The 27,479-nt window shown below is 44.7% G+C and overlaps 1 protein-coding gene across 1 annotated transcript; it reads left to right on the forward strand.

The window, feature by feature from the left end:
* The first annotated feature begins 1,706 nt into the window (after positions 1–1,706).
* LOC126457266 (protein takeout-like) lies at positions 1,707–27,479 on the forward strand. Its single transcript, XM_050093429.1, has 6 exons — positions 1,707–1,864; positions 8,693–8,785; positions 11,030–11,177; positions 22,405–22,538; positions 23,343–23,495; positions 26,911–27,479. Exons 1-6 carry the CDS (start codon positions 1,789–1,791, stop codon positions 27,066–27,068), a joined length of 762 nt encoding a protein of 253 aa, XP_049949386.1. The 5' UTR covers positions 1,707–1,788; the 3' UTR covers positions 27,069–27,479.

Genomic DNA, 27,479 nt, shown 5'->3' on the forward strand with positions numbered 1-27,479 from the left:
AGAACAATACAATAGTAGTTGCTTTAGATATTAGTCACGACTTTACTCTCGTCTTTCAATACTATTATAAGGTATTTGTGGACCAGATAATGATCACAATAGATGCGAAATGGTTTTCATAGTAAAGAGATTATTACATAGTAGCTCGCGATGTTCAAAAAATGACATTTTATTTAAAGAGAGGTATTTACAGAAATGCGAGAGGGATGTAGGGTATCACTGACGTGGATGGAGGCAGTCAATATTATATGCAAGGCATTTCTCCACATATTTTGGAATAGTTATGATGGGACGTATTGCAGGTGTTATAAAAGCGTGGGGAGCACATTTTGGGCATTACTCTAGGGGTTCTATGGGGTTTTCAGTACCCGTTATACCCACTGCGTCAACAAAGATAAGTGATTTTTACAGTCTTAAATTAAATAGTCCCTCTATGAAAGGAATACTCTGCAAAATATCGCATTAACCTTGATACATTGTATTAACATTAGCAAATCAGAGCTCTGTATGCATCGAGATGATGAGTACTGAGGAAGCATACGATAATATGCTGACAACGACTGTGGATGTTCAGAGCTTTCCCGATCTGAGTGTTAGGGTTGGAATATCAACCTCTGCCACGTTCCCCACCGGCGATCTCAGCAACTTTGAGAGCAGCCTAGGCTAGCTACTTAGTCTACAGCTGTGTCTGTTCTGTCATTCTAGCCACCCTAGTTTGGTGGCCGAATACACACGTGTCCTGAAAAGCTACGTGGGCAGCTATATGTGCCTCAGCTGTTAATTATTTCTTGTCGTATGGGCCCATATATATATGTATGTATGTAATATGTTATTAATACAAAATTAACTTTATATTAAGTTAACTCAAGTGTTAAGTAGTTAAATTATCTAATTGTAGATAATTCGCTAATTGTATTGTTATAATTACAATAATTATTTATATTAATATAAGATATTATATTTAATATTATTAATCTTATTTATTATATCCAATTATAATAATATTTAATATTAATATACATATTATTATATAATTTATAATAGTTATGATGGGACGTGGCGGCCGGAGTGGCCGCGCGGTTCTAGGCGCTACAGTCTGGAACCGCACGACCGCTACGGTCGTAGGTTCGAATCCTGCCTCGGGCATGGATGTGTGTGATGTCCTTAGGTTAGTTAGGTTTAAGTAGGTCTAAGTTCTAGGGGACTGATGACCTCAGAAGTTAAGTCCCATAGTGCTCAAAGCCATTTGAGCCATTTTACTGTACACCGAAATAAAGAAGCAAATATATTTTCAAAAGTAATGGAATAATGGAATCGCTGTCCCGGGCTGCTTATACAACACTAGGAGTGACATGTATGCTGATATTCGGAACGAGACAAAAGCACAGAGTCGACATGCATTCGCTTAGAAGAATTGAATGCCTAGTCAGTCAAGACGCTGAGTCAGTGAGAGAACGTACGTCAGGAACTGCCAGTGGTGTAACGTCATATGAGGTAGCAAAACAGGTGCCGGACTTTTTTTCTTTTCTGCCCTAGCGTGTTTCGGCGACACGAAAAGTGAAGGCCGCAACAGCGGCGTGCAGGCTTCCGATTCTCGTTGTTTCGGAATTATCTGTGTAATACGAGGCGAGCGGGTGCATGAGCTTCCTGCAGATGTTCTGCACCGGAGGTGGGGCGGGTGTTCACATCTCGTTGCGCCTGTATAAAAGAGCGCGCTGGCCGCCGCCTCCATAGTCGCCGCCGGCAGGCAGCGAGACAACGCCCGCAACTTCGCCTCACGCACGAGCCATGGACGCCGCCGTCTCCTTCGCTCTGCTGCTGCTTGCCTTCGCTGCCGTACTTCCTTCATCGGCACTCAATCTGCGTAAGTAGCCACGCCCACATACTGCGGCACACACAAACATCTCTGCTTTCTCAGCACTAGTCCCAGACTGGTGTCGTCCGGAACCACGTAGTCCACACTTTCAAAACCAAAAGAACGATGCAAGGTTAATGGCTGGCATCTTTCCTCTTGGACAGCCTTGTCGCCAGAGACGGAACTTCTGCTCAGGCATAGCTGTCGATAAGAATCGCTGTTCAGCCAGAATACTGGTTCGATGCACCTCGCACGATTTTTTATTCCGTCCAAGCGTCTTCATATCAGCTTTGCTGAAACCTACATCAACTTCAAACTGTTTAGTGTAGACAAGCCTCATTCTCCCGCTGTGCTTTTTATCCCAAAATCCTCTCTGTTACCAAATGATGATTCCATTAAGCTCCAGGATATCTCGTACCGACCCGTCCTTTCCTTTAGTCAAGGCGTACCGTATATTTATTTTCTCACCAGCTCTATTCAATATCTCCTCATTAATTACCTCAACTACCCACTTAATCTTCAGAATTCTTCTGTAACACACCATTTAAAAAGTTTTCTCTTATTGTCTGAATCGTTTTTCGTCCATGTTTCACTTCGGCACAAGGCTACACTTAATACAAGTACTTTCAGAAAAACTTCATAACGCTTAAGTTGATTATAGTAAATTTCTCTTACATGGATTTTTGTGCTATTTCTGAAGGAAATATGCGGTGTAATTGACTGAAACACCACGACATTCAGCTGAATTACTTTAGTCATTTTTAAGGGTTTCGTACCTCGACTGGTAACAGAACCCTTATAGGATCACTTTATTGTCTCTCCATCCGTCTGTTTGTCTGATTGACTGTTAAGAACCGTTTATCTCAGGAAACGGTAGATGTATAAGCTTGAAATCTATGTTACATATTTAAGTCTATGGTCCCTTCTCGATGTGATAAATTCAAGTTTCTACATCAATTAAATCAGTGGATACGGTCATTTATGTCACGTATTTTAACCCTCTCAACATAGCTCATCAAAAACCTATAGAGTGCTTCTCATTGATGTAGAACCATGAATTTTTGTAAGAAGTCAGCTTTTACAGTGCAAGTAAGTCAAAAAACCGGAAAATTGTTCATCTGCAATTATATCACCAGAAAAAGAATTTTGTGTCATTTTTTATCCATCTGTCTGCCTGTGTGTCCGCCTGTTAAGATCCCTTTTCTCAAGAACGGTTAGGTATATCAAGTTCAAATTTATGTCACATACTAAGATGTACGGTCCCTTGACGGTGTAAACAATGTATGCTTCTAAGTCAATGCAATCGAAAGGTACGGTCATTTATGTCACACATTCTGATATCTTGCCGCTACCAGTATTGATAACAGGAATAAATCAACACAATTTCCGATTCCCGGGATGTATTGAGTATCTATAAACACAATAAAGTTTTTACGGAGTCCCTGGTGCCCGAATCCTGCTCTCACGTATCCGGATATTTTTTTGATTTTTACTCAGTGCACTTTCGACTCCACCTCTTGCCAAGCAAATAAAAAATAAAACCAAAAAGCCAATTTAAAGACCGCAGTGCTTTACTGAGCATAGTCGTATTGGGGGTGGTACGCCTGTGCCATCCCCTACCTTTGAACTGACTTAGCTAATTACAAGGAAACTTACCATTTAGCGTGGACTTCGAACTATGGCGCATTAATAAATTTTTCGCATTACCAAAATGTTGCCATACGTGAAAGAAAGGACAAGTGAGAAGAGGAAGCCTGGATCGAACTGGGGATAGAATCACATACATTTAGGAGTGTAGTGTGCCAGTTACCTTCTGTGCGACTGGGCCGCACTCCATCTAATCCTATCTGGTGTCAAGCTATTAGTCTATACTTACAGATTAGCGTAAAGTAGATTACAATAGACGTTGCTCCTCCAGAATCCTTTTCACACAGTCCAGTATACACATTCCTTATTCTGGTAAGACGATATCTCAGATTTCTTCTGTTTTTATATTTCATTCACATATTTCGTTGCTCTAAGTTAATTCGTAACACCTGTATCGTCAACTGCCAACTGCATCTGTACCTGCACCGTTCTCTCCTTCTCCCTGGAAAGAAACGCTCTTTCTTCTCTTCTGTTGTCATCGAACTTTTATATTTGTGGATTATATTAAGCTCAGTGTTAGCCCACGTGCAAATTGATTCAGCCGACTGTGTCACGCCTTCCCCCGCATCAGGCATCGTGGGACGGCAGTACTGAGCAGTCTGGTGACTGTTAATGTCGTCTTGCAAAAGCTGACTCCAATCATCACCTTCAAGTAGCACTTAGTTGTTCTCGTGCGAGTATTTGTTCTCCTTACTGGTTTTCCTACCGTGGATAAATCTTGATTACTGTCGACAATCGAACCACCGTCCTACATGTGTTGTGCAAACATGCTGATCACTCGGTGAAGGAAGCGGTCATTTTTTTTAGTTAGGATGATATAATTACTGTGTCTGGTATTTTTTACTATTATTCTCTGTTATCAAGGAATCCTCTTTGATAAACGTCTTATCCGTCTACCAAACAGCTTTCTTGACCTATCGCACTTCGAACAAAACTGTGACTATCAATTGCGAACCCCAACTTGGTCGTCCTTCACCATTTCTAACTTTTCTTCGTTGCTTGTTGTTGTAAGACGAACAAAAGAGACAAATTCTTTCTCACTTCTCAAAACTATCTTCTCTCCGTTCGCATTTAAAAGCAGGTTTTTTGTATTTAATCATTGCAAATATTGTAAACTCTTGGTTTGTTGATGTACGTCATCCCTATTTTTCTCGGAAATTCAGTTATCTTATTCTGGTTTGCGTCGTCGGTGACAATATTCAGCGATGACAAGCTATGACAATAATGTTGTTGATATATCCGGGTTTCTGACCCCTAACCGACTAGCCTCGAGTACATATTCAATATTTATTTCTCTTTATTTTCGTAGAAATAAACTGTAAGTCATTAGTTTGTAGACTAAACTTAGCCTCCTGCGGCCCTTCTCTCTCCATCTCCATATCTTCCCGCTAACTGCCGTCTCCTCCACCTCCGCTCTCTGTTCATCTCTTCGTGCCTTTCACTCTGCCGTCTGATACCTCTACCTGCCCTCTCTGTCCACCTGCTGCTCCCCTATCTCAATGGACATCTGCTCCTCCCCCCACCCCCCCCCTCACTGCTGATCTGCTCATTCGCCCTCTGTCTTTCACCTCCTCCCCCCTCTAACTCCACCCCCTCCTACCCCCTCCATCTCCTCCTCACCCTCTGTCTCCTCCTCCCATCACAATCTCTCTCCTCCCCCATATCTTTGTGCATTTCCTCCTTGTGCATCACTGCTGTATATCTCTTGCTCCACCCTCTCTCTGTCCATGTCCTCCTAATGCCTCTCTGCTCATCTCCTCCTCCCCCTCTCCTTGTTCTGTTTGTCCCTTCCTCTGTCCATCTCCTCCTTCCCCCTCTCTCTGGCTTCCTTTCCCCTTCCTCTGTACACCTCCTCCTCCTTCCTCTCTCTGTCCACATCCTCCTGCCCCACGCTCAGTCGGTCTCCTCCTCCGTCCTCTCCCTGTCCTTTTCTTTTCCCTTCCTCTGTCCATTTCCTCCCCCCCCCTCCCTATTCTCTTTGTCCCTTCCTCTGTCCATCTCCTCCTTCCCCCTCTCTCTGGCTTCCTTTTCCCTTCCTCTGTACATCTCCTCCTCCTTCCTCTCTGTGTCCACATCCTCCTGCCCCCTCTCTCAGTTGGTCTCCTCCTCCATCCTCTCCCTGTCCTTCTCTTTTCCCTTCCTCTGTCCATCTCCTCCCCCATCTCCCTGTTCTCTTTGTCCCTTCCTCTGTCCATCTCCTCCTTCCTCCTCTCTCTGGCTCCCTTTCCCCTTCCTCTGTACATCTCCTCCTCCTTCCTCTCTCTGTCCACATCCTCCGGCCCTATATCAGTTGGTCTCCTCCTCCATCCTCTCCCTGTCCTTCTCTTTTCCCTTCCTCTGTCCATATCCCCCCCCTCTCCCTGTTCTCTTTTCCCTTCCTCTGTCCATCTCCTCCTTCCCCTTCTCTCTGGCTTCCTTTTCCCTTCCTCTGTACATCTCCTTCTCCTTCCTTTCTCTGTCCACATCCTCCTGCCCCTCTCTCAGTTGGTATCCTCCTCCATCCTCTCCCTGTCCTTCTCTTTTTCCTTCCCCTGTCCATCACCTCCTCCCACTCTCCTTGTTCTCTTTGTCCCTTCCTCTGTCCATCTCCTCCATTTATTTACCGCATCTCAATGTTTATTACGTCATATCTCCTAAATTATGTGGCATAAATTGCACTATTTTGGAGGTAGATGCTGTGGTATATGCCAATACCGTCTGAAAAGTGTGCGGGGAATTAGTTAGCTCTACAGAAATAACAAATTAAAACGTCGTGCGTGATATGGCAGCTTAACTGCACGAACAGCAGAAATGTAGCAAACGAGTAACATTTTCGTTTTATCGTTTTGTGGGCACTGTTAGCGAGTAAAATTTTCGTAAAGGTTTGAAATTGTGTGTGAAGTTTGTAGCAAGTCAGTAAGTACTCTCATTCTCAAATAATGCATGAATGAAATTTGGAATTTCTGTTTCACCCTCACTGCCACGCCCTTGATAGGTAGGTAGTTCTTACCCCCTCCTCCCTCCCCTACTCCTCCCAGAGATTCTTTCCAGACGTTAACTGATACGTGTAGCGAGTCTGGTTGAAATCGGTCCCTTGGTTACGAGATATGGAACATACATATATGTGTATGTATGTCAATTTTTGTAGTATGTATGGATATATGTATTCTAAATTTGGACATCTTAAATGTGTTTATAATATGTCTGAACGTGGATATTATTGGAATAAGAGGCAAACAGAACCGAGAGAACTTGAGTGTAGTGCCATCGATATCAAACTCCGTATGTGTCAGAATTACGAGGGCAGTTCAATAAGTAATGCAACACTTTTTTTTTCTGAAACAGGGGTTGTTTTATTCAGCATTGAAATACACCAGGTTATTCCCCAATCTTTTAGCTACACAACACTATTTTTCAACGTAATCTCCATTCAATGCTACGGCCTTACGCCACCTTGAAATGAGGGCCTGTATGCCTGCACGGTACCATTACACTGGTCGATGTCGGAGCCAACGTCGTACTGCATCAATAACTTCTTCATCATCCGCGTAGTGCCTCCCACGGATTGCGTCCTTCATTGGGCCAAACATATGGAAATCCGACGGTGCGAGATCGGGGCTGTAGGGTGCATGAGGAAGAACAGTCCACTGAAGTTTTGTGAGCTCCTCTCGGGTGCGAAGACTTGTGTGAGGTCTTGCGTTGTCATGAAGAAGGAGAAGTTCGTTCAGATTTTTGTGCCTATGAACACGTTGAAGTCGTTTCTTCAATTTCTGAAGAGTATCACAATACACTTCAGAGTTGATCGTTTGACCATGGGGAAGGACATCGAACAGAATAACCCCTTCAGCGTCCCAGAAGACTGTAACCATGACTTTACCGGCTGAGGGTATGGCTTTAAACTTTTTCTTGGTAGGGGAGTGGGTGTGGCGCCACTCCATTGATTGCCGATTTGTTTCAGGTTCGAAGTGATGAACCCATGTTTCATCGCCTGTAACAATCTTTGACAAGAAATTGTCACCATCAACCACATGACGAGCAAGCAATTCCGCACAGATGGTTCTCCTTTGCTCTTTATGGTGTTCGGTTAGACAACGAGGGACCCAGCGGGAACAAACCTTTGAATATCCCAACTGGTGAACAATTGTGACAGCACTACCAACAGAGATGTCAAGTTGAGCACTGAGTTGTTTGATGGTGATCCGTCGATCATCTCGAACGAGTGTGTTCGCACGCTCCGCCATTGCAGGAGTCACAGCTGTGCACGGCCGGCCCGCACGCGGGAGATCAGACAGTCTTGCTTGACCTTGTGGCGATGATGACACACGCTTTGCCCAACAACTCACCGTGCTTTTGTCCACTGCCAGACCACCGTAGACATTCTGCAAGCGCCTATGAATATCTGAGATGCCCTGGTTTTCCGCAAAAAGAAACTCGATCACTGCCCGTTGTTTGCAACGCACATCCGTTACAGACGCCATTTTAACAGCTCCGTACAGCGCTGCCACCTGTCGGAAGTCAATGAAACTATTCGAGACGAAGCGGGAATGTTTGAAAATATTCCACAAGAAATTGCCGGTTTTTTCAACCAAAATTGGTCGAGAAAAAAATGTGTTGCATTACTTATTGAACTGCCCTCGTAAATGGTTCAAATGGCTCTGAGCACTATGGGACTTAACTTCTGAGGTCATCAGTCCCCTAGAACTTAGAACTACTTAAACTTAACTAACCAAAGGACATCACAAACATCCATGTCCGAGGCAGGTATCGAACCTGCGACCGTAGCGGTCGCGCGGTTCCAGACTGTAGTGCCTAGAACCGCTTGGCCACTCCGGCCGGCTGTCAGAATTAATTCAGGTTGTTCGTTGTGTTGAGAACAGTATTCGGGTATCTCATTCGCTCAATAACCTTGAAACTTATTTTAAAAAAAATGGCTCTGAGCACTATGGGACGCAACTGCTGAGGTTATTAGTCCCCTAGAACTTAGAACTAGTTAAACCTAACTAACCTAAGGACATCACAAATATCCATGCCCGAGGCAGGATTCGAACCTGCGACCGTAGCGGTCTTGCGGTTCCAGACTGCAGCGCCTTTAACCGCACGGCCACTTCGGCCGGCCTTATTTTAAACTCGACTTCCTTTGTTTTCACTATTCCATGCTCTTATAGCTTTGGAGACGGCAGTGTCTCAAAAATCAAAACTGTACTGTTGCAGCCAGCTATGTGAAGCCGTGCTCCAGGAATGACCCGAACCTCAACGACTGCGCCTACAAGCATGCACAAGAGGCCATCCCGAGCATCCTCAAAGGTGAGTACTGGACGTCGTCCTCTCAGTCTATAGCGTGCCATACCGTGTCGTGCTGTAAGGCGTTAGCCGTATTAAGAAGTCTGTTACACGTGAAGCTTTGTGATTTTTGGCATAAGATGATCTCATTCTTTCCGTGCAACATTGGGACTTGAAGGTTGTTTCTGAATCTAAGCTAATCTGTATCTTTCGAGAAAATCTCACAGAGAACCGGGTTGCCTAAAAGTATTATAATCGCTATGATGACGTCCTTCATCTTTAAAAGTCTTGTGCTGATACTTATATCTTTGCGCGCTTGTTACAAGAAAATATCTACAATGACTCGTTTCCCGGAGTGTCAACACTGGATACCAGTTAGTAGATTTGTAATATTGCTGCTTTCAATTATTGACTTAGCACACATTGTGTATCTACATCTACATCTACATGACTACTCTGCAATTCACATTTAAGTGCTTGGCAGAGGGTTCGTCGAACCACAATCATACTATCTCACTACCATTCCACTCTCGAACAGCGCGCGGGAAAAACGAACACCTAAACCTTTCTGTTCGAGCTCTGATTTCTCTTATTTTATTTTGATGATCATTCCTATCTATGTAGGTTGGGCTCAACAAAATATTTTCGCATTCGGAAGAGAAAGTTGGTGACTGAAATTTCGTAAGTAGATCTCGGTGCGACGAAAAACGTCTTTGCTTTAATGACTTCCATCCCAATTCGCGTATCATATCTGCCACACTCTCTCCCCTACTACGTGATAATACAAAACGAGATGCCCTTTTTTGCACCCTTTCGATGTCCTCCATCAATCCCATCTGGTAAGGATCCCACACCGCGCAGCAATATTCTAACAGAGGACGAACGAGTGTTGTGTAAGCTGTCTCTTTAGTGGACTTGTTGCATCTTCTAAGTGTCCTGCCTATGAAACGCAACCTTTGGCTCACCTTCCCCACAATATTATGTATGTGGTCTTTCCAACTGAAGTTGTTCGTAATTTTAACACCCAGGTACTTAGTTGAATCGACAGCCTTGAGAATTGTACTATTTATCGAGTAATCGAATTCCAACGGATTTCTTTTGGAACTCATGTGGATCACCTCACACTTTTCGTTATTTAGCGTCATCTGCCACCTGCTACACCATACAGCAATCTTTTCTAAATCGCTTTGCAACTGATACTGGTCTTTGGATGACCTTACTAGACGGTAAATTACAGCATCATCTGCGAACAACCTAAGAGAACTGCTCAGATTGTCACCCAGGTCATTTATATAGATCAGGAACAGCAGAGGTTCCAGGACGCTTCCCTGGGGAACACCTGATATCACTTCAGTTTTACTCGATGGTTTGCCGTCTATTACTACGAACTGCGACCTTCCTGACAGGAAATCACGAATCCAGTCGCACAACTGAGACGATACCCCATAGGCCCGCAGCTTGATTAGAAGTCGCTTGTGAGGAACGGTGTCAAAAGCTTTCCGGAAATCTAGAAATACGGAATCAACTTGAGATCCCCTGTCGATAACGGCCATTACTTGGTGCGAATAAAGAGCTAGCTGCGTTGCACAAGAACGATGTTTTCTGAAACCACTGGAAAGTTCCCCGCACTGGATTTATCCAAGGGAATAAATTAGAAATTCCCACAATAGATCTTTTAAGGTGACCAAAGAAGCAGAGGAACTGTGGAGCTGGTGTTGTAGTTTTGAGGCAGTGGAAGCGAGTAGCAGTCTTGCATTCGGCGGTCTCAGACATAAGCGATCTCAGGCATGAAAGTCTGGCAATAGAAGTAAATAAACAGACTGAAAGCCGCTATTCAGTACACGCCGTAGCTCAAATTAAGAATTAGGGCAGTTAACGAATGGCATACACGTTTAATACAGTGCAGTTTCACACAATTATTTATTTGTTGACAACCCATTTTTCGTCTTCTGTTCGTTGTTAAAACTCGAAGCAAGGAGTGATCTCTAACCTACACCGTAGATTCCACTTTATTCACAAACAACCTATCGCATTTTAGCGGTACGAAATACACGTAAATTTATTATTTTAGCTCTTCATGTCTCACTGATTTCAAGTATAACTCAGTAATCAATACCGGTAAAATTACTTTCTCAGAAACATACTTCGTCCTTTCAAGCAGAGTACGTTGAGAAGTTATGATTTTCGACCAGCCACAGATTGCAGCCTCAGTTCTGACTCGACGTAGCGCCGCCTCGACAGCTTTCTGATATTCCCGTTGGTCTGCAGGAGACCGCAAGTACAACGTGCCGAACCTGAACCCACTCAAGGTGAGTGAGATCAAGGTGCGCCGCACCGACGGCAGCCCCGGCTTCGGCATCACCTTCAACGACATCAGCATCTTCGGCATCAACGAGTTGGTCATCAAAGAGACTAAGTGAGTATTCGTTGCACGTGTTTCCACAGAGCAGTTCCGGGAAAATTATTTCTTTGTGTCCATTCATTATGCAGTCTGAAGTGTGTCCTTTACAAATTTGGTCTACAATTGCATAGACGTAATAATCACGTGCAGGCTAAAAGCTGAGTGGCAGGATGCATGGCTTAAGGTATTTCGCAATATTACGTAGACAAGCGCACTTACCTACACATCTTGGTATCGAATAAATATAGAAATGAGAGTTTTGTACACTACAGTCTCCGTCCGTACAATTCTGGGAAGGCACAACGGTACCGACCGACCGTCGGGTCATCCTCAACCGACAGGCGTCACTGAATGCGGACATTAAGATCCATGTGGTCAGCACACCGCTCTTCCGGCCGTTGTCGATTTTCGTGACCGGAGCCTCTACAGCAGTCACCCATCCAAATGCTAGCAAAGCCTGACTGCACTTAATATCGGTGATCTGACGGGAACCGGTGTTACCACTCCCACAAGGCCGTTGGCTTTTGTACACTAAGACGGACCACATTACAAGGATCCAACACAGTCCCATTTCAGAGCGACTATATTACAAGACCACTTTTGGCAAGATAAATTCTTTTTCAAATGATTATTTGCAGAAGATGGGTACATGTGACTGGATAAATCGCCACAGTAACAGTAACAAAATGGCTCTGAGCACTGTGGGACTCAACTTCTGAGGTTATTAGTCCCCTAGAACTTAGAACTAGTAAAACCTAACTAACCTAAGGACATCACAAACATCCATGCCCGAGGCAGGATTCGAACCTGCGACCGTAGCAGTCTTGCGGTTCCAGACTGCAGCGCCTTTAACCGCACGGCCACTTCGGCCGGCGTAACAGTAACAATATGTGGTCCAAATATTAATTACTTATATTATACATGTAAGATGTAACTTTATCCATCTGTGAGTGGTATGGTGGTTATGATGATAATGATGTTGATGATGAATATGACGGATTACGTTGAGCCGGCCGCGGTGGTCTCGTGGTTCTAGGCGCGCAGTCCGGAACCGCGCGACTGCTACGGTCGCAGGTTCGAATCCTGCCTCGGGCATGGATGTGTGTGATGTCCTTAGGTTAGTTAGGTTTAAGTAGTTCTAAGTTCTAGGGGACTGATGACCACAGCTCTTAAGTCCAATAGTGCTCAGAGCCATTTTTTTTGATTACGTTGAACATGTTTTTATAACTCTATGTTAAATATTTACAATACGAGGGTAGTCAAAATAATTTTAGTGCTCATGTCAGAGACCAACAACAAACTACGCTTGATGTGCCCAGGTAGCCAAGAACAATGAACCCTAATTGAGTCTAATAAGCAAAAGACTAACAGTTCCTGTGAATGTGAATCTGTGCTACTCACTTCATTCTGATAGTTAATCACTGAAGCTCTGGTATGTACTAGCAGGTAGTTACTGTCATAGTACTGGAATACCCACATGTGCAGGAAGTCCGTAGGAAAAGTGTCCCTTGAGGTGGTGGATTATTAGACGAGTTGGAGACGAAGTACTGTGAAGTGGTGAGTGAAGGATGCATTTGGCAATAGCCTGCCATTTGGACACAGTATTGTGGTATCCCTCAGTCAGCTCAGTGTGGTGGACTTTGATTGATGGGTGGAGTGCAAGGCGTGGCTAGTGCAGAGTACGGAGCTTAGAGTGCACTCAATGGGAGAGCATGGAGTGTACAGCGCACTCGGCAAAAGAACTCTGAGGAACCACTAGACGCAGTCAGTGCAAAGCCGGGCATATAATCTGAATCCAGAGTGGTCGCGGGGGGGGGGGGGGGGGGGCAGGAGAGGTCCTTGACGGCCTGAAAGGCTACCGCTAGAGACACATGATTCACGGAAGCAAGGTAGTGCCATGATGCCAGCGCCGTTTGCGGCGACTTTTATCCTCTGGCGGCGAGGCTGGCGCAACGCGGTCCTGTGCTGACTGCTGGAGGTTCAGTTGTAAACAACCCAGCATGTGTCTATTGTGTGAATAGTTATCGTCTGAGCTCCGGAAGAAGTGTCGCTAGTGGACGGCATCTGCGGCAAGAATCGGTACACGACAGTAAGGTGTCACATCCCTTCGCCCACAAATAAAGGAGTGTGTCATCCATCTCTAAGGAGACATGGCTGCCGAAGGTATGAGGGTTTGCCGAGGCTACTGAAGGTGGCAACAGAGACATGGACCAGTGTGGCCACGTTTTGCATCGAAATTTCCAGGAGAATCAGGCAAATGTGGGCTGTCCAGGTGAGTAACAGCTGCAGCTCTGTGCAATGCAGGAGAACCCTGTGGTCGGACGCGGTGCCACCGGGGAGAGGAATCTTAGAGAGGGGATCAAGCAATGGAGGTGCAGGGAGTGGCTCGTCGTTAGCTTTGCTGTATCTTGCGCTGTTGCTGATCTGGAAACAGGGCAGCAGCATGAGGCACGCCGCCTTTACAGGAGGAAAGACAGCAGGATGTTAGGTGAAATATATTAGATCTCACAGAATTTTGCAGGAGGGATCCGACAAGGATAGATGGTCGGCACCCATAACCAGACGTGGAAGGACTCCAAGAGCTGGATCGGAGGATGTACGGGTTGTGGCGTGTAGCGGCTGATAAGTGACAAGACTGCCAAAGGCTTTGAGTATGTTGATAAGAATGAAAGGCCAACAAGGCCCCAAGGGTTGGTTTGGAGGACACTGTAAATCGTGCAAATGAGCACTGAGAATGTGAGAAGGAAAGTGGATGGGAGTCGAGAAAGATGTCTCAGAATGTAGAATATACGGTGGCGCACGAGGATTGCCATAATGGACATTGAATTGGCTTCGTAATGGACGTATGGCAGAGTAGTAAGGCCAGCACATGAGTTAAAGATCTGAAGAGTGCGATGGGTGTGACCGACGGAATGAGCGTGGAGAGAGGCTCAACGTCTGTGTAGCATCGTGAATCGTAGAAGCCACGAAGTACTTTTCCAACCATGGCTAAGACTCTTTACTGAATTCCTGACGGTCCTAGGCGCTACAGTCTGGAACCGCGCGACCGCTACGGTCGCAGGTTCGAATCCTGCCTCGGGCACGGATGTGTGTGATGTCCTTAGGTTAGTTAGGTTTACGTAGTTGTAAGTTATAGGGGACTGATGACCTCAGCAGTTAAGTTCCCTAGTGCTCAGAGCCATTTCAACCATTTTTGAATTCCTGATGGAGTAGTGGCTGTGTCGTGGACGTCTGGGTAGGAGCAGCGGCCAGAGAGATTAACTTTGGCAAGAGAATGCTCGCAGTCTTGCTGTAGGTGCTGTAAGCGAAGCAGGAGGTGTGGCAAGATGTATGGGGCTGTGATGACAGCTGGAAAGACACAGCCGGCGTTGAGAGCATATGTATGAGGCGAAAAAATATCAGAAACAGTCGGAAGTAGTGCAAGGGGGCGGTAGGCTACTATAAGCAAGCACGAAACCACAGAATTCTGACAATCTGGACGCTAGGCACTGCTGGAACATAATCACTAAGCTAAGTATTCTTTTCACTACTGTAGTGCGGACGATAATTTGGAATCTCTGATCCTAAATGCTATGATCTTGGTCGCCACTGTAGTGTTAGTGACCAGACGAACAGCGCACTGTGATTGACGTGCCCAGGTAGCCAAGAATACTGGAACTTCATTGAGTCCAATAAATAAAATTCAGTAGCAGTATCTTAGAATGTCCGTCTGCAGTACTTGCTTCAGATTGATAGTTCATCGCTGAAGCACTAGAATGTCCTACTATGTAATCACTGATGTTGCACTGGAACGTCCTATTAGGTAATCACAGTCATTACGCTGGAATCTTTGCGTGTGGACAAGTCCGTGCTGGTAGTGTCCCTTTAGGCGGTGATTCTGAAACGACTAACAGACGAAGTTCCGTGAAGCGGTGAGCGATGGATGCACTTGGCAACGGCCTTGTTTCGATATGGCAGCGAAGTGCTCCTCGGTTGGATTGGTGCAATGGACTACGTTTGGTGGATGGACCGTTAGGTGCATCTGGCTTAGAGCACGGAGCTTAGAGTGCGCATGGCGAAAGAACCCGAACTGAGGAACCATTAGGTGCAGTCAACTGACAGCGGAGCGGTTGGGCTGCGACTTAAATACTCGTCCGGTGGAAGGATACCGGAGGGGCACGTGACTCTCTGACGCAAGGCAGTGCCGCCAAGGCAGCGCGCATTTGCGGCCATGCTTATACCTCTGGCAGTGAGGTTCGAGATGCCAAGAGCCAAACAACTGCCCGTTGTTGCGGATTGTTTTCGTCTGAGCTCCAAAGGAAGTGTCATTAGCACGCCTGCACTGCAGTAACCCACGGCACATGACTGTATGGTTTGTAAGTCGCAAGAGGATACAGTGGGAACACTGTAGGGGCGGACAGAGATTGCCGTGTGTAGCAAAATATGGAGACAATCGGAATACCTACAAATGGAGAGATTTCTAGCGAAAAGTTAGAAAATGGCGATAAACCGGCCGAATGGTGCTAACCACTAAAACGATAATAATTTTAGAATGCATGATCTACATAGCTTGCACAATATGGGGAAAGTAATTTGGTTCATCAAAATTATAAATCAGCAGTATGATAACTATAATACTCTAGCTACGAGGACAAGTCAGTAAGTAAAGGAGTTTTCTCCTTCCATAGGCTGACAGCAATGTCTCACCAGTGGCATACCTTAACCTTACTATTTCTGGCTGTTGCGTGTTGCTTGCGTTCATTCAGTGAACAGCAGTACTCGAACTGATTTCAGAGAATTTTATTACATGCAACGAACAAATAAGAAAAGTGATTTCGTTTTTTTGCACTCTGAAGAGACTAACGATGCGGAGATATTTCAGCGGCATGCAGCTGCAGTGTGGTGATGAACGAGAGCTTTAGGAGTGAATAAATCGCTTTTCAAAGTGGACTTGTATTTATCTGTAATGAACAGCGGTCAGGTGTGAAACTTACTTTGAAAACTGATATGAAAATCGAAGCAGCTGAGCGAATGTTTCGTGATGATCGTCATATCAGAACTGAAAATTTGGGCATAAGTGGAACATTAGTACTTGGAATCGTCAATCCATATACAAATTATTAGAAAGTTGCTGCTTGTTCAGTAACACGTGTGTTGCCAAAGACGAACAAAAACTGAACCGGTGTAGCCAGCAAGCAGCTTGGAGCGCTAAGGTGTTGGGTCATAAAATGTGACCGAAAAAAACTGTTCTTTATGAACACAGATTAGTGGGAATACTGTACCAATATACAGGATGTCCATAAACTTTATTGACACATTCCTGGGGTCAGATACATCACATGATCACACTGACAGAACCACAGGCACATAGACACAGGCAACAGAGCATGCACAATGTCGGCACTAGTACAGTGTATATCCACCTTTCACAGCAATGCAGGCTGCTATTCTCCCATGGAGACGATCGTAGAGATGCTGGATGTAGTCCTGTGGAACGGCTTGCCATGCCATTTCCACCTGGCGCCTCAGTTGGACCAGCGTTCGTGCTGGACGTGAAGACCGCGTGAGACGACGCTTCATCCAGTCCCAAACACGCTCAATGGGGGACAGATCCGGAGATCTTGCTGGCCAGGGTAGTTGACTTACACCTTCTAGAGCACGTTGGATGGCACGGGATACATGCGGACGTGCATTGTCCTGTTGGAACAGCAAGTTCCCTTGCCGGTCTAGGAATGGTAGAACGATGGGTTCGATGACGGTTTGGATGTACCGTGCACTATTCAGTGTCTCCTCGACGATCACCAGTGGTGTACGGCCAGTGTAGGAGATCGCTCCCCACACCATGATGCCGGATGTTGGCCCTGTGTGCCTCGGTCGTATCCAGTCCTGATTGTGGCGCTCACCTGCACGGCGCCAAACACGCATACGACCACATTGGCACCAAGGCAGAAGCGACTCTCATCGCTGAAGACGACACGTCTCCATTCGTCCCTCCATTCACGCCTCTCCCGACACCACTGGAGGCGGGCTGCACGATGTTGGGGCGTGAGCGGAAGACGGCCTAACGGTGTGCGGGACCGTAGCCCAGCTTCATGGAGACGGTTGCGAATGATCCTCGCCGATACCCCAGGAGCAACAGTGTCCCTAATTTGCTGGGAAGTGGCGGTGCGGTCCCCTACGGCACTGCGTAGGATCCTACGGTCTTGGCGTGCATCCGTGCGTCGCTGCGGTCCGGTCCCAGGTCGACGGGCACGTGCACCTTCCGCCGACCACTGGCGACAACATCGATGTACTGTAGAGACCTCACGCCCCACGTGTTGAGCAATTCGGCGGTACGTCCACCCGGCCTCCCGCATGCCCACTTTATGCCCTCGCTCAAAGTCCGTCAACTGCACATGCGGTTCACGTCCACGCTGTCGCGGCATGCTACCAGTGTTAAAGACTGCGATGGAGCTCCGTATGCCACGGCAAACTGGCTGACACTGACGGCGCCATTCAACGCAGCTAGCGCCATTCGGCGGCCAACACCGCGGTTCCTGGTGTGTCCGCTGTGCCGTGCGTGTGATCATTGCTTGTACAGCCCTCTCGCAGTGTCCGGAGCAAGTATGGTGGGTCTGACACACCAGTGTCAATGTGTTCTTTTTTCCATTTCCAGGAGTGTATTTATGATGGTAACGTTTGATTATTGTTACAGGACTACTAGGGACCCATGAAGTTTCTGCACAGCTGTGTCTCATTCAACACTTTCGCCGAAAGGAGTGCTGTATGAGCTGTATTGTAAAAATTGCTTCCCCTCTGCCCCCCCATCCCCCCCCTCCCCCACACACACACACTGTTTGTGTCCCATTATGGAAAGAAAGCAGCCGATGTCAACCTAACCAGAACAAGAATGGAAACTTTTTTAGCAACGGGATCGGCTTAGAAACGGACAAGCAGCGGCAGAACATCTGTTTCGGAGGAGACTGTGCAGGCAGATCAAACAGCATTCACGAGGTCGCCATTGAAACCGCTTGGACAAGCTTCGCGAGAGCTTCAAGTGCCAAAGATTACAGTGCGTAAAGTGGTTCTCATATGTCTTAAATTGTATGCTTGTAACGTCCAAATTGTTCATGCTTTACAACCAGGTGATCACTCAAAACATGAGAAACTTGCAGTGAAAATGCAGAACCGTTTGGACGAGGACAACGGTTAAGTGTGTTTGTTCTTCCGATGATGTTACATTTCATGTTCATGGCCCAGTTAACCGCCATAATGTCCGGATATGGGGATCAGAACATCCTCATATCGTACGGAAACAATACATATGGCTGTTGGTAAAGTATTGCATCAAGAAGACATTCAGGACAGTCCAACGGTTGTGTTGTGTAGGTTAAAATGTGATCGAGTGATTGGCCCACTTTTCTTCCTTGAAAGCAGTGTAAGTCAATCCGTTTACCTAGACAAGTTGGAGAATTATGTCGTTCCCTAGCTGCAGGATATGCAAGACACTGTCATCTTTCAGCAAGATGGTGCTCTCCATCATTGGGCTATAGAAGCCTGCCATTTTCTTAATGAAATCTTCCCGAACAGGTAGATTGGCAGAGACTGCCTAATTTCATGGCCCCAGACATCACTTAACATTACACCCTTAGATTTCTTTCTTTGGGGTATGTGAAAGATATTGTGTATAAAACAACAGTTCCTGATACTGTTACCCTTCAACAGCGCATCAGAGATGCCATTGGCACTATCACACCATGTACATGTTGCAGAAAGCATGGTAAGAGACAGAATGGCCGGTTGATATTTTGCGTGTTACCGGGGCTGCACACGTTGAAGTGATTTAAATTATGAAGTGTGTTATGTTTATGTAAGGGTCAAAATTTAAGGAGTGGAGGCATACATAGTATATGGCGTATATTTTATTTGCTGTATCCGATAGGCAGTAACATTGTTTTGTTATCAGGGTGAGCATTTATTGCTTAGCACAACTTTAACAAATAGACAAATGTGGAAGTACAATATAATCAATCAGCGCAACAATTATAATCTGTATTGGACAAACACATCTTCACTAAAACGAGAGAAAAGAATCTTAATTAGGCAACTTATACTAATAAAAGCAATGCAAGAGAATGTTTAACCTTCGGCCCATATCAGGCAGAGAGCTACAACTACAAAATTCTACGAAGACAGTGGGAAAAATTATTTACAAGTGAAAATCAGGAAATGAGATCCCACTAACGGCATTGACACTTGTGGGCACAAATTATTAACTTGAGTAATAGCCCACTCTGGAAGAACATGTGCAATGGACATCCAAGGGACAGCTTGCAATTGACTTTCAAATTAAAAAAATACAATGTTAAATCAGTGAGGAATTATGTCCATTAACTAAAACCAAATGTACCAATTGACTTCGACGAACAGAATGTTTTTATCCTACCCAGAACAAGTACTAACACAATTTAGACATCAGGCTCGAACCCTAATCAAGAAAAATATAGAAAAAAGTCCAGATAAGATCCTAAATAAAATATACTTGCAATCTAAGTAATTTGATTAAAATAGTAGGAATACAATCAACAGAAAGACGCCACAAAGGGCTAAGTTAAAATAAGAATATTTGCCTTGTCTGAACGCTAACATGTGTTGCAACCAACTCACAATCCTTGTAAATTATCCACAGTACACAAGAGGCAAAATCTGCTGATGTACACAAGCGTAGGGTCAAATCATTTTCACGAACGTAGCTAGTAGTATACTCTTCTTAGCAAGTGAGTTCAGTGAAGCACAGAGTACAAGCAGCTCACAACACAGAATAAGATGCTCATGAAGCAAATCCGTATGTTACCTGTGCTTGACCCTGCCTGTGTATCTGCAGGGAACAAAATGCAGGTCGAATCAATTGCAATTCAAACACTACGTTTGCTATTAACGCCAGTTTGATAATGCAGACGTCTATTCAGAAAACTGCCCGACTCTGGTAGGTGTTTGTAGCTTTCCAGATCCACATAACCGCCACAGGCAGCTGCCCGATGGCCTTCCTCCGTTTAGCGGTGAGCAACAACCGACCAAGGGCCGACTCTCAGGGGCGTTACGTGAACGCTCCATACAGTGCCCGAGCCGCCTAGCTGGAAGCCGAGCAGGTCATTGCTTGACGACGGGCAGAGTTTTTACATCGCGCATTCGATTTGATATCAAAATCCATGACAACCCTGAAGCGTTTCTAATTGTCGGAACCACATTTAAGGCGTATTGAACAGAAAGGAAAATACTTTCACAATCGCATAGTAACCGTTGACGGGATGTACGGTAATTTACAAGAATGATTGCCTATCGAAGTCGCGAGATCCAAACGATACATATCGAACGTGCGGTTGTAAATCAATCATGCGACTCTGGTGGCGAGCATTATGAGTATTTACTGTGCTCACTCCGACAAAAACAAAAGAAGAGCGTTACAAAAGTACTTGTAATTACAAAGGAGACGACTTACCTTACTCGTTGTTGGTGTTGTCGGCATATGAAAGTTCATGTAATTTGTACGCTATAGCGACAATTCTCTTTTTGCCATAGCCTGGGTAAATTTTGCCAGTATCACGCGAGAATATCGGCAGAGTGTTCTACGCGTTAACTTTTCCCTGCAAACGCAAGTTGTGGAAATAGAGGTGCTGAAACAAGTACAGTTAGTCTCTTTGTCCTGGACACCCTTCTCTTTTAATGGAAGACTTCACAGAGTGTCACTACCACATAACACATTTCTCTGCAAAACCTGAAATAGTCATACTCGGTAATAGCAGATAAATCAGTTTCCGATGCTGTTGCTTGCAAGGTGTAGTCTCGAATCCAGCAACATACAACTATTACACTGGTCTGGATGGATAATATGAAAGAGTCTAACCACGTATTCTTCCTGATACTCGTTCGTTTTCCGCACTGTTCGCAATGAAATTGTAACGGTATTTCAGAATCGAAACTCCTCTTACGAAGTTTGACACACTTCGCACCACGGCAGTCTACACAGTCCCATATTTCCTCATCCGGTAGTACTCCATATTTGTGACAAAATGTCAAGCAATTTTCTACGCTGGATAAACATGGAATTAGATTTTTCCATGTGAGAGAATCCGCCGAAGAAACGTCAGGAACACCAGACTTCACAGTCACTATCGACAGCAATCGTCTCGGTTTCCCAAGCAACTCACAAATAATTCGCGGAGGTATGTAATTTAGAGCAACTAAAGGAACGATGGAAAACAGATGAAAATGACGATCACTAATAGTTGATCATAACGCCCGCCACCAGAGTCACATGATCGATTTTCAACCGCACGTTCGACATGTATCGTTTGGACCTCGCGATTTCGACAGGCAATTATTTAGAAATTACCGGATGTACCTTCATCGTTATGTACTGCAGAGTAAGTGAGAAGGGTTGATGTGGAAATAACCACATCTGACTACACAAAAAAGTTCAGAATGCCAAGTTCAGGCAGGAAAGTTGAAGATAACAATGTTTTGAGGTATGAAGCGCACACTGCTTATTCATTAAACTCCTAAAGGACACTCTGTGAATAATAACAATTTCTGTGGGAAACTGTGACATCTAAAACCCAAAATGAAAATGAACATTAAGGATAATGCCCGCCCTCATAAAGTTGGGAAAACAACCTTCTGAATCTTAGTGTGAGCTCTTGCAGCACACGACTTACATTCTTGACCTAGCTCCACGTTAGTTTCACCTTTTTGGCTGGATGAATGGACCCATCATGTATCCAAGCTCTCGTCCGATGACGTGGTTGAGGCAACATTACAAGAGTGGGTGTCCACAATCCCACATAGTGTCTCCCAGGTCGGTTTTGCAAGCTTATCAAGAGATCGACTTAGTGCATAGAGGGTGAGGAAGATTACGCCCCGAAATGACGTCTCTTGTAAAGCTTTCCTTTTTTCTTTTCTTTCTTTTTAGTAAAAGCTTCCTCTTTGAGAGATTGACGTCCTTTTTTGACTAGACTTCATATAAACACATGCAGAGGTGGTTGCGCTGATTAAGGCATAGGCCTGACAGCTGGGATGAGCGAGGTTGAAACCACTGTCCAGCCATCCACATTCAGGCAGTCTTCGGTATCTTACTCCTGATTAAGGTGAATGTGCGTATTGCCATTACCGTTTGCCAAATTTACGGCAATCAGATTCATGTAGTCCCTAGCATGTCTCTACCGATTGTGGTAAATCTGTCAGCTTTGAGAATTAAGTATATGCTACATTACTGTTTTATTTCCAGCTTTGATCTCGCCAAAAACGAAGCAGAAATCAAAGCGCGCATCCCTGTATGCCAGTTGATCGGCAAGTACAGCGTGGACGGCAAGATCCTCCTGCTGGCCATCAAGGGCAGCGGAGACGTCAACGTCACGCTCGGTGAGTACAAGTGCATGTCAGCGGACAACTCACCTCGTGTCGTGTTTCACATTCTAGAATCTGTTCTGCTGTAAATGATTCACATAAGACAATTAGCCAACAGTTTCCAGTCTGTTGTTCAGTAGCGCTTTCGAATTATAAATATACACTAATAATATAATTTCACGTCTCAACTCCAGCCAGAGCCAAACCCACTTCCTAAGACTTCTCTCATCCATTTCGAACTTACCTTATGCACTAATACCTTTGAAAGAAAGGATATCGCTAAAACTTGATCTATCCGCGATGTAGGGGTTATACTCTAGTCTTTCGAGAGTGCATTGTTGTTTAGTCGTTGTGTGCTGTTACGAGCCACGAGAAGCCCACATTATCAGGACCTATATCCCAATTTCTTTTTATTTACCTTAGCATTCATATTCCGCAGGCCATCCTATGGTACGCCTGGCGTTGGTACTACTCTGATTTCCCCGTTAAAAATTTCGGTGGTTTTCGCTTGAAATCTGAAATCCAAACAATACTTTCGGAAAATCGGTGTATATTGTTACTTCTTCACACGCACACTTGCGTACTGAGCAAAAACAGTTTGGAGACGAAATCTAATTCTATATTTACTCATTCACCTATTTTCGCAGATAGCTCGATAGCATAAGTGTTTCATTTACCCCATACTCGTTCTGTTTCTATGTCTTTACTTGCTTTCCTTCTCTCAAAAGAACATTTTAAAGTAATTGATTTGTTCAATATCAGTATGAGAACCACATCAGTATCATTATTTAATCAAATCACCTTTGTTTTTATTTTCAGTTGACTTGGATATCGTCGTCACGGTTCACTGGGAACTGGAGAAGAGAAACGACGGTAAAGAGTACATTAAGCCTACGCACTCCGAGATTAAGTATGACATGAGCCGCGCCTATATGCATCTGGACGGCCTGTTCGGTGGCAACAAGCTTCTGGGTGAGCAAAGACCAATTGACGTTTTCCTTGCGACACGTGTAACGCTTTTATAAGATTGATCACTACAAAGCCTTGAACAACAATAGAAAAAAGCATTTAAATATATGATATTTGCTGCTCGTTGACATAATTTCAAATATTTGACGACAAGTATATCTCCAAGGAAACAGGACAATGCGACCTACGACATGTTTACATTGGATCGTGGACGTTTTTACTGACGTAGTCTGCTGGGAACGGAAACAGCGATTACTATACTGCCTGTTGCAGTTGGTCGGTCAAAACAGGGACGGTTAATAGTTTTTGTGGATGACCGTGGAGTTGTCGTCCGATATTGTTCCATATGTGTTCGATTGTAGAAAGATTTGGTGATCAACCAAGCCGAGATTACAAGTCAATTTTCTGTAGAACATGGTGGGTTGGAACAGCGGAATGCGGGCGAGCGTTGACCTGTTGGAAAACATCCCTGGAATGCTGTTCATGAACGGCAGCACAACAGGAAGAATCACCAGATTGACGCACAAATTTGCAGTCGAGGGGTGTGGGATAACCCAACAGTACTCCTGCTGTCATAGGAAACCGCAACCAAAACCATAGCTCCAGGTGTAGGTCCCGAGTATCCAGCATGCAGATAGATTGGTTGCAGGGCTTCAACTGGTCTCCTTCTATCCAACACACGGCCATGGCTGGCACCGAGACACAACCAGCTTTTATATGAAAACACAACAGACCTTAATCCTGACCACCATTGCTTTGACACCATTGATGTCACAAATGGCGGTGGTTTGGGGCCAGTGGAATGCACACTGCAGGGAGTCTGGCTCGGAGCTGTCCTAGAAATAACAGATTTGTAACAATTCGTTGGATCATTGTGGTGCCAACTGCTGCTCATATTGCTGCTGCAGATGCAGTCCGATGAGCCACAGCAATATGACGAACACGGTGGTTTTTGCTCTAGGTAGTGCCACGTGCCCATCCTTAGCCCGGTCTTTTTGCGACTGTACGTTCTCAGGGCCACCACTGCTAGCAATCATGTACAGCGGCTACTTTCCTGCCAAGGCAATCTGCAATATCGCGTGAGGAACGTTCAGCTTCTCGTAGCCCTAATACTCGATCACGTCCAAACTCAGTGAGGCATTGATAACGGCGTCTTCGTCGCCTTAAAGACATTCTTGACTGACGTCAACTCACCGTGCCCAGTCTCAGAGCTAACTAACGCTCACGATCGTTACAGTTTGTATTTAAAGCAAACATGATTTGATCAGCATCAGAAGCATAGACTCACAGGATACGCGAAAGGCAGATGATGTCAACCCATGAAGGATCTTTAACAACGCTGCGTGCTGTTGACAGTCCACAATGGTACAGAACATTGTCTTGATGACACATGATTTCCGTTGCTGCATACTATATCACGATTTATTTCCGTGTTTAGTGGGGAACTGGGTTTTATAAGTGTGAAGTAAATTATCAAAATGCGTTTGTGATTAAAATATCCAGTAATCGGAATATCATCGACACAAAAGACTGTTGAGAAACCTAAAGTACAACGTGCTAAATGTACCTTGTACTACAGAAACATTCGTTGTGGGTGCATCATAAATGACTTTGGAAGGGACTGTATTTCATTTCATGCAAGCTACGTGAGAGTGACTTCGTAGCTATATTAAGTATTAAGTGGATAATTGGCTACTGGTCAGCATGCTGATTACCCCGTTAACAATGTTGCACTACAGTTACGTAACGATAATGTAAATTTCCACGTAAAAGAATTGTGCAAGTCATGGCTTTTTGAGTGTACTGATATTTGTGTGTGTGAGCTGACTTTTGCAGCTGCTGGACCCTGGTTGTGTTGCTGGCTCTGGATAAGCGGATTGGTTTTAGCCGGAGGGTGTAAACTCGAATGGGGGGTATTCAGATTCTGCATGCAAAAGCGTGGGTCCGTAGACGATTCGCACTCTTATGTCAAGAGAAGTTAACGATGTTATTAACAGATCTTTCAAACTAGGCTGTCGGTGGCAGACCTATAGGTTAGGAATACTTAAGTTACTAATATACCATTTTCTGGGACAGTATTTAATTTTTATCTTTATCTTCACCACCTTTTTTAAGATGAAAATCCGTTTCAAGGGCTATAATGACGTTTTCCGAAGCTACGTTTGCTTTCCTTTACAATCTAGCAGCATATGAACAACACAATTGTTGGTTTTACGTTTAGAGCGTCTCAGACGGGATTAGCGGACAAATAAATTATTGTAATAATGTAATTCGGTTTCTGTCAGTCGTTGTCACTCATGGTCGAGGGCGCAGACTTTAACTCACCACACTGTCTGCAGTGCCAGATTATCTTCGCAAATGTCTACAACGCTTTTCTTAAGCCTTTCTAAAACCTAGTTAAAGGAGTACATAAATATGCGTTCGATAATATATCTGTCACTACTCAAGCAAAAACCTTCTGGGATTGTTCTGTAACCGAACAAGTTAGAATTAAATTAACAGGTAACTCCCGGAAGACATCGACACCTTCAACAGAACATGGGACCCAGTCATAGTGAATTTGAATTAGGCGCTGTTGGTGCGTAGAACAACATTGTTTACTATAACGATGGACTACAGTACGGAAGGGATGTTGGGAAATTAGAGAGGCCCAGCAGCAAGACTGGCCACGTCCTGCTAGTTTCGTTGGTTGTGACTACTCCAGTGAACGCTTTAAACATTTAGCGTTAATTTATATGATGATTCTTGCAGAGTGATGTCTGTTTTGCCGTTGCACTCTCTAGTGAATCAATACAGAAAAACTTCCAACACTTGCATCAACAAGAGAGTGTAAAATAGTACTGTGAGAGTTTTACGAGAAAGCGTCAGAAAGTAAAAGTGGGACTCTTTGTGGACGATGACCCCGGCTTAGCACTACCAGCAGAGGGAACACATGGGGCCTGTCGAGTGGAACAGTGGCGGAAAACTAACTGAGGCAGTTATCAGGTATTCGCTATCAGTATGACACCCTTAATAATATACAGAATGGCTGGCTTGGATACACATAATCACGGCCGTCAACTGAAGAACAGGCAGTACTTTCTAGCTGACAATTTGCAGAAATCCACGTCTCATAGCTCAAGGATTCACTTAACTCAGCTGGATGCCTTAGATATCACTCCTGGTTATATGCACAACGCACACAAGCTATGAATGGTTGCTCAACAAGAAGCCTCGATGTGCTACACTCAGTAACTTTCCGTGCTTATCCACTTAATGACAGCTTTCCTGCCTCCTTCCATGTGGTTGCCCCCCCCCCCCCCCCCCCCCCCGGTCGCGCAGCTTTCTCCTATTCTACACTTTGTTCCTGTGCACAAGTTGTGATGTCTCAATATTTCCTGATAAATTGATGAGACATCTCGTGTGTGTTTTTTTACAGGTGACAACATGAACACATTCCTGAACGAGAATTGGCAGGAAGTCGTGAAGGAGATTGGTCCAGCCTTGACGGAGGCGCTGTCTGCGGTGGTGACGCAGGTTCTGTCCGGCATAACAAACCTGGTGCCCTACGATGAAGTCTTCCCAGAGAAGGTGTAGCCCGCCGGTGACCGCCAGCTGTACCAATTTTTTGTTATTGATATGTTTTCGTGTGCCTTAAAAGTTACTCGAAAACACTTCCTTCCTCATGCTTGGACACTTATTTATATTAAATAATGTTTATTTCTCCAGGACAAATGTCTATCGTTTGAGAAACGAGAGTGGTAGATTGCACAAACGTTCTCCCCTATGGCCCTCCGGAGGAAGGGCATTTTATTTGAGGGAATATGATAATTACCTATCACTGGTTTCCAATACACTTTTTTCTCTAGTTTACTCTAAAAAATTATAAATGACTTGCCTTTTGTACTATCATTATTGACTTGTTTAATCACTTCTTTTTGGCTACTCAAAAACTTTAGCAATTTATAGAATTCCTTATGAATAAAACTTATTTCACAACCATACAAA

This window comes from Schistocerca serialis, chromosome 2 (assembly GCF_023864345.2).
Source record: "Schistocerca serialis cubense isolate TAMUIC-IGC-003099 chromosome 2, iqSchSeri2.2, whole genome shotgun sequence".
NCBI lineage: Eukaryota > Metazoa > Arthropoda > Insecta > Orthoptera > Acrididae > Schistocerca > Schistocerca serialis.